General features: G+C 38.0%; 1 protein-coding gene across 1 annotated transcript in view; it reads left to right on the top strand.

Moving 5' to 3' along the window:
• LOC143290566 (protein transport protein Sec61 subunit gamma) overlaps positions 1-5419 on the top strand; it is a 5605-nt gene extending 186 nt beyond the window's left edge. The window contains exons 2-4 of the mRNA XM_076600130.1: positions 1656-1751; positions 3293-3395; positions 4771-5419. Of these exons, the coding sequence (XP_076456245.1) occupies positions 1658-1751; positions 3293-3395; positions 4771-4780 (207 nt within the window). The 5' untranslated portion in view covers positions 1656-1657 and the 3' untranslated portion in view covers positions 4781-5419. The remainder of the gene's footprint in view (positions 1-1655; positions 1752-3292; positions 3396-4770) is intronic.
• Positions 5420-8907: the final 3488 nt, after the last annotated feature.

Raw genomic sequence — 8907 nt, 5'->3', positions numbered from 1 at the left:
CTGTTTAAAGCGTAAACTAGCACTGAGTTTTTTAAAATCGATTGAACGATAAATCTTCTCGATGTGTTAGTCCGATTTCAGACTTGGTGACGTGTCGGCTGTCGTTGAACTTAAAGATTAGTTAACAGCTGTTAGAATTCATCTGCATTTGCTTTGGTTGCAGTCAGACACTTTTTTCCCATTTGTTGAGGACATAGAAAGATGCTGAGCGCCCAGCAGTGTTACTCAGTGATTAAAATTATTAAATGAATAGGCTTAAACTGAAGATCACTTAACAGCTGTATGTGGCCGTCCAGTTCATCAGTAAGGATTACAAATCAAGGGATCTAGGCTGTGGTTCACATCATACTGACTAGAGTATAAGAACAGAAGCTACCACCTTTGGTGGAAATTATCCGCCTCTCCACAATGTACAAGATTGTCAACAGCCAAATCCATTGTACCGGCATAAGATCCAGACCAGCAACATAAAAAAGACCATGACACAGACAACATAGTTGGAAGAACTGTTGATAGCAAGGGTTTGTGCACACACACACACACACACACACACACACACACACACACACACACACAAATCCATTCTGCAAAAGAGACCAACAAAAAAACTGATTTTTTTTGTAAAAAAGCAACAACTGCAGAATGGAATCAGCTGGAGGAAGGAGTTGTGTATGCAGGGACTACAAGTACAACAGTGTTTAAAGCAGTCATCGGAAGTTCCCTGCCATCTGCTGTTTGTTAACAGTACACTTTTTTTTTCTTTTTTTTTTTTAAACATACGCTCTCCAAGTCTGTTGCAACAATAGCCAGGTTGGCCCCTGCAGTGTGTAAAAATTTTCCAGATCCTGATCCTGAACTTGTGTATTTGACTTAGTTTTACCCCCATTTGCAGTTCTTTTTAGTTTTTCACTTGTATTTCCACTCATTGCTTTCTTTTGTAGACTGTTGTTGATCTGTCAGTATGCTGTGAAGCTCTAATGAAACTGAAAGAATATTTTGAAGAAAGCCTATTTGTAAGAGGAATTTGTCTTTGGAACTGCATACCAGCACAGTTGCTCAGGCTCCCTGCTTGGCATCCTTTTGATGACAAAACAACCATGAAATTTACCTATTAAAATTAGTGATGACAAAACAACCATGAAATTTACTCATGGAAATTAGAAATAGCATGTCATGCACTGTTTAAGATAAATTGTAACGGGATAAAAACAAAACAAAAAAACCCCGAAAAAACCTGCAAGGTTTAGGTTTCAGCCAAATGGATGAACAGATTATATAAGCAGAAAGGCTTAAGTCAGTCCATAAACGGTATATTGCTATTGCTGTTAGTGCTACCATTACTATCAACATGAGGTGGAGGTGATGACTGGACTGAGAATTACTGTTGTTCATATTTTGAGAAAAAGCAACGAAAGTTACAGAATCATGCCCATCTCCCTTTAAAAAAAAAAAAAAAAAAAAAAAATCACTAAGCCATAAACTTTGAAATCAGTCAGTCAGTTTTCTGGTAAATGGGTGAAAACTGTCCAAAATGGTCCATACCAAACTGATAAATTTAAACCCACTTATTTTTTCTCTGTCTCTCCTATATATAGTTATTTCAACAGCATTTAGATAGTACAAATAGTTCATTGTGTCATTTATTGTATGTGCAGACATGGATCAAGTGATGCAGTTTGTGGACCCAGCCAGGCAGTTTGCCAAAGACTCCATCCGCCTGGTGAAGAAGTGCACCAAGCCCGACAGAAAAGGTGACACTTCGTTGATTTAGACCGTCACTTTTTATTCCTGCTCCTTTCTTTTTTCTTCCTTGGTTGTGGAGACAGAAAAGTGGGTGTACAGACACCCATGCTTTCTATGAAGGAAAAAAAGACCCCTTGCTGTAGGCCGTGGGTGCACAGCAAGCCATGGTTTCTGTATAGGAACTGATTCGTTGCCATACGTCGTGGGTGCACAGACACCCATGCTTTCTATGAAGGAAAGACCCCTCGCCGTACGTCATGGGTGCACAGCAACCCATGGTTTCTGTATAGGAACTGATCCATTGCCATATGTCGTGGGTGTACAGCAACCCATGGTTTCTGTATAGCAACTGATCCATTGCCATACATCGAGGGTGTACAGCAACCCATGGTTTCTGTATAGGAACTGATCCATTGCCATATGTCGTGGGTGTACAGCAACCCATGGTTTCTGTATAGGAACTGATCCATTGCCGTACATCGTGGGTGTACAGCAACCCATGGTTTCTGTATAGGAACTGATCCATTGCCATACGTTGTGGGTGCACAGCAACCCATGGTTTCTGTATAGGAACTGATCCATTGCCATACGTCGTGGGTGTACAGCAACCCATGGTTTCTGTATAGGAACTGATCCATTGCCATACGTCGTGGGTGTACAGCAACCCATGGTTTCTGTATAGGAACTGATCCATTGCCATACCTTGTGGGTGCACAGCAACCCATGGTTTCTGTATAGGAACTGATCCATTGCCATACGTCGTGGGTGCACAGCAACCCATGGTTTCTGTATAGGAACTGATCCATTGCCATACGTCGTGGGTGTACAGGCACCCATGGTTTCTGTATAGGAACTGATCCATTGCCATACATTGTGGGTGCACAGCAACCCATGGTTTCTGTATAGGAACTGATCCATTGCCATACGTCGTGGGTGCACAGCAACCCATGGTTTCTGTATAGGAACTGATCCATTGCCATACATCGTGGGTGCACAGCAACCCATGGTTTCTGTATAGGAACTGATCCATTGCCATACGTCGTGGGTGTACAGGCACCCATGGTTTCTTTGAAGAAACAAGACCTTGCCATTCAATGATTAACTTTTTTGACAGTGATACTCGATAGTTCATTGAATCATTTAACTGGTGTTTGAAAGAAATAACGAAAAAGAAAAACAACAACATTGTCCATCACTTTATGTAGCCTGTGTATCAACATATGAACGTATCTATAGAAGAATACTCAATCAGTCAATAGCAAAAAAAGAAAACACCACCACCAAAACAAACATCAACAATGACAAACAAATAAACAAAAAATCCTAAAAATGTTACATTAAGCAGAGAGAAAAATGTTATTCACTAATTCTTAATCAGTAAATGTGTGTTGAATGGTTATTCGTGTATGATTTGTTTGCATGATTAAGTTACAATATTTGCTTTTGTTGCAGTTAATTGCTTTTATCACCATGTATTATGTAATTCAGATTACCATTTCATAATTTATATTAATGCGCCCATCGGATCTTTACTTTCTTTGATGTGCAGAATTTCAGAAAATTGCCATTGCCACAGCTATTGGATTTGCCATCATGGGTTTCATCGGGTTTTTCGTCAAGTTGATCCACATTCCCATCAACAACATCATTGTGTAAGTCATCTACTGTGTTAGCTGCTTATTGTTGAACTTTTTTTTATTTGTCATGATTTTTTCTATCTAAGAACTGTTTCCATTTTTGTCATTAATGTTTTAAGGTACTTTTTAAAAGTTATTTTTATATTTCTTACACCAATGCAAGCATCAGTTTATTATTACATTTTTTTTATATTACTAACAAACATCCGTTATTGATTATTCGCAGGCAGAATTATGAGACCAAATGATCTGATTATGCTGCATCACATTTCTGCTAAGACTCAAGGGCCTAGTTAGATAGTATCTACAGAATTAGAAAAATTATATTTGCACCCAAAGTTGAATATTACATAAAGAGAGCAGAAAGTGAAAAACCACAAACAAATAAACAAAAAAAGAAAACAAAAACTGACATATATAATGTTTGTAATGCACAAGGATTATGACCAGAGCTTTTGTTACTGTGACACAAGACCAGTGTAGTATTTAAAAAAAATATTTAAAAAAAAATTGTTTCACGGAAACAGTACCTGCAAGATTTCACTCAGAAACATATTCTTGAAATAAGTGATCTGACTTTAATTCATAGACACACACTCACACTTCACACTTCACTCTCTCTCTCTCTCTCTCTCTCTCTCTCTCTCTCTCTCTCTCTGTTAAACTGAGATCAGTGAGAATTCTATTAACATTGCAGGAAACTAGATATTTTCAATTCATTTAGCTTTTCTACTGACACACACACAAAATTTAAAACATGCTTGTCAGTACCCACATCATGGACACTGATGTACACACATACAGTGATACACACATAATGACACACACAACACAGCATCACACCCATGACTAGATATAGCTACCTTTGTGAAACAATTTTTCAGTTTCTCAGAATTGAAAAAAAATTTTTCTCAGAATTGAAAAAAAAATGTTTGGTGTAAAGGCACCAGCAGGCCTGCACATCTGTTGACCTGGTAGAGAAGAAAAACCTCCACACTCTGTCAACCAACAGTGGTAAGCACACATTGCCAGGATTGAGGATTGAACCCATGATCCCGAGACTGAAAGCTGACTATTTGAACCACTGACTGTGCTGTCAAGGTTGTCGTGACTGCTTTTTGCTGAAACTTGTCAAAGTGAAAATGTTGAGCAGCTGTGAAGTGAACATTCCTATAGTGTTTGATAATGCCTGATAAGTGATGTATAATGTAAGCAAAACAACAACAAAATTTCAAGCACAGGAAAATGCCCCAAGTTCATCCTTTTTTTAAGTATTTGATGTTGTTATTGACCAGAATGGATGTGTACTCCATCACCATTTAACCTTTTTTTAAAAACTGTTTTATATTATAATCGACTATTGACCAGATTTGATGTTTGTGTGATTCAGGGGTTCTTAGGAAGATGATCTGGGCGCCATGGCCAAAGCGTTGAAGTGTCAGCACCATGTACATCACTTCACATCGCTGTGCACTACCCACCTGTCTTCTGCAGCTGTGAAAACTTTGCGCACACTGATGACTGATGTTGACACTCTCATCGCCTGTGTTCCAGTTTTGAGCATCAGAAGACTGCTTGGTGTACTTGTGTTGGTACTTGAGTGAAGCTGTTTAAGAAGTTTGGCTGTGTTGTGTCTGTGTAGAAATTGATTAATGATGACTAGTCAGTTACATTATACAATCGAAAACAAAATGTTACTTATGGTGGCCACAAAATATTCATTAGTATGCTGCTGGGTCTGGGGTTGAGAACTGAACTGAAAAGAATTTTTTTTTTTTTTTATTTACATAACTGACTGGTTTACATCAATGATGATTTAGACAGCAGCAGACAAGTTTAAAATGATCTACAGGGTATTAAGGTTTTGTGAGTTGACTGAATGAAAAAAACCGAAATGATGGGTTGAGTGGAAAAAGCAGTCAGGTGTGATGTTTGAGTGATGTACTGTGGTGTAAGCCAGCTGCAAGACAGATGTTAGAGACACCTGTGAGGAAACAAGTTCGGAAGCTTGACACAATAATAAATGATCCTAGTTTTAACCAGTGTTGTGCTTTGTGTTCTGTACTTCTTGAATCCTACCATCAGTACATGTGTATGAAGTTGATCTTGAGTTTCTTCAAACAGGTGAAAAATAGTATGATTTGATTCAGATTTGTGTCTCAGTGTCAGTTTTTGTGTCTGTTGCCTGTCTTTGGCACAAACATTACACAGTGTGACTACACACTATTCATACTTTAAAAAAACTTTAAATTATCAATTAATTTGGTTCCAATTGGTTAATTTAAAATCAACCCCCCACCCCCCCGAAAAAAAAACAACCAAACCCAATGACATGCTTTTATTTGGTCTTTTGTAAACATTTGAAACTTTTAGAGACTTAGAAAAAGAAATGTCCAAAAAATAAGTTAAAAAAAAAAGAAGAAAAGACCCAGGTTTGCACAAGTTTGGAACTTTCGTTTCTTCACTGGAAAAACAAAAACAAAAACCAGCCAAAAAGTATGATGCATAATCATATCACTGATTGATAAAGCACAGCAGCAAAATGTTTCACTTGAAAATTTAAATTGATATAATAATTTTTTTTTTTTTAAGGCACATGGAGGATATTTCAACTGGAATCACTGTTCTCATCCGTGCAGCAGACGACGATTCATGCAAGGGACATAACCCAGCGTTTAGTATACCATGCCTCTCACATTCAGTTTTTCTAGGATTTTAAAGGTTTTAAGATTTAAAGGAAACAGTTGGGTTTTTTTTTTTAGGTTGTATTTAAGATTTGTGATTAGAATTTAAAACCTGTGTTAATCCTGATACCAACTAGCCATGGTCACTTATGAATGCATATTTACAAGACCAAGAATCATCTTTCTTTTTTAACAAAGAGAAAGAGAGGAACGATTCACATGAAACAGTAAAACCGCAGTTAAGCTAAACATCACAGTAAGAAAACAATTTAAAATGCACCAGCACCAATCACCTCAGATACACCTTGAAAATTGACTTCTTGCCCCCCCAGTCCCCACCCCCATTCCCCCTCTTTCTTTAGGCCACTACCCTTGGCATGTATCATGTACTTGTTCATACTGGGTGTATGCATGTATGTGACCGCATATGGGGTTGTGCCTGTGTCATTTATGACAAGCTTGGAAATCTGAAAACATTTTCAGCTAAAGTCAAGCAGGAAAATTTGCTTATACTGTGTAAATGCAACACCAAAACAAGAACAGGAACAAGTATCTGAGAAAAGAAATTCAAAAGAAAAAAGGCAACAAGAAAGAAATAATCTTTTTCACATTATTGTTTTATAGTTATGTTTGTTGCTTTTGCTTAAAATTTTTTTTTTTTTTTTAGAATATTAATTTTTCTTTTGTGCAAAGCTGTGGATCCAGCCTGTCATCTGACGATCTGTTCAGTCAGGTAATCTGCTGCTGGAAAACTTCACCCAATCTGGGAAAGAATTTTAGCCCCACATGCCATGCCTTTGTCTCAGGAAATCAAATGTCATGTCTCATTATCATGTATTTTGTTTAATTTTTTTATGTTTGTTTCCTTTCTCTTTCATTTTCCAGACATACATTGTTTCAGTGTCTTGACTTTTGCTCAGTTTCAGGGTCAAGGAGGTGTCAAAGTGTGTGGACTGACCCATATATGCTACACCATATCTACTGAATTAAAAAAAAATTTAAAAAAAAAAAAAAGGGAAAAAAAGAAAAGAAAAAGAAAGATGCCTGACCTTCGCACAAACCCAGCGTACTGGTCAGGCCTTGTGAGCCATTTAGGTTAATGAACACCGAATGACTTTAATGACTCAGGCCAACAGCCCCTATCATGACATTTGTCAGAATATACATTAAAAAAACCCACCAAAAAAAACATGTCCATTATATTCAGCCGTCATACAGAAAGACGCACACACACCCACCCTTCACACAGCAAGCAACAATCCAAAAATACACTGTCATACTCATCCATTCATACACTCACGTTCTAATACCTGCCTACCTCACACTCCAATCCTTACACAAAATCATTCACACTCTCACACACACACACCACAGTGTGCGCACATGCGTGCGTACACACACCCATACACTCTTGTACTTATGCCCACAGACACATACTTGACGTGAACACACTTGCACGCATGGATATCAACGCATGAAAAAAACCCCACATATGTTAACTCGACTGGAAACGACCAATTTGCATGCTATTTGAAGTGGGACTTTCATTCTAGTGCTTTTCTGCAAATGCTCTTTTCACCATTTAGGTTAATGTAAAACATTGACACAAAATGAAATACAATTATGTTCATGGATTGATTGTGACTGTGCCACAGCCACTGAAACTTACCACTGATTTGTAAAATGCAACAGGAGTTAGATTCACCAACAGTAATGCTAAAAAAAAACCAAGAGAGGCAAGGCCTTCAAGACTCACTTGTGGCAAATTAAGTCCCCTAGCATTAATTACAGATCTGCACCAAAACGTTTCCAAATAAAATACTTCCATGCTTAGCAAAAGAAGTTCCTGTTTGAACAAAAAATGATAATAATGACTGCTCTTGTTGTGTCAGAATATCAGATCAAAGTGCCAAGTTTAGAGAATACAAAAAATATAAATATAACAGTAAATGCAGTTTGCATATAATTAGGCTTCATTTTTTTTGTGTGTGTGTGTGTGCCCATCCCAGAGGTGCAATATTGTTTTAAACAAGATGACTGGAAAGAACTGAATTTTTCCTATTTTTATGCCTAATTTGGTGTCAACTGACAAAGTATTTGCAGAGAAAATGTCAATGTTAAAGTTTGCCACGGACACACACACACACACAGACAACCGAAACACCGGGTTAAAAAATGCTTGTCTTCTACATATCCATAGTATTTCATGAATGTGACCTTTGAGGCACACAAAGGGTCTTTTGTTTTGATTCATGAAAGAGATGAACGAAATACAGTGTGTGGCAATAGAGATAAACAGGTATGCCAAATATTGACTCACACACACACGTGCGCACACACACACACACACACACACACACACATGCATGGATTTCTGTCATTACACGCACGCACACACACACGAAAGTGAACATACACACACAAACATGAACACTCACACACACACACACACATGCTCTAACCTGCCAACTGACATGTCGCATTTATCAGTTACGTTGAGTATATACCAAGAATTGTCTTGTAGCAACACGTGGATTGTCCAACAAACTGAAACAAAACACGTTGTAACTTTTGTCTCTAACCCTGTCACACAATTAATACCACCCAGGTGACCCCATCCTCATAATTATCACGCTGACCGAAAAATGATAATTTATCTTTCCTGTCTGAACCACACACATGGTACAAAAAAATCAAGGATGCGGGGGCGTAAACAATCATCTATTGACTCAAGTCATTTACACAACAGCACGCGCCGAGTGTGTGCTCGGCACAGCTCGCTTTTGAGCAAGTTCATTGCATGGTTAGCTTTAAAATTCATGCGGTGCGCTTACCCCACCTGA

This window comes from Babylonia areolata, chromosome 15 (genome assembly GCF_041734735.1).
Source record: "Babylonia areolata isolate BAREFJ2019XMU chromosome 15, ASM4173473v1, whole genome shotgun sequence".
Taxonomy (NCBI): domain Eukaryota; kingdom Metazoa; phylum Mollusca; class Gastropoda; order Neogastropoda; family Buccinidae; genus Babylonia; species Babylonia areolata.
Note: the sequence above shows the minus strand (reverse complement) of the source record. Positions and strands in the feature narration are given on the sequence as shown.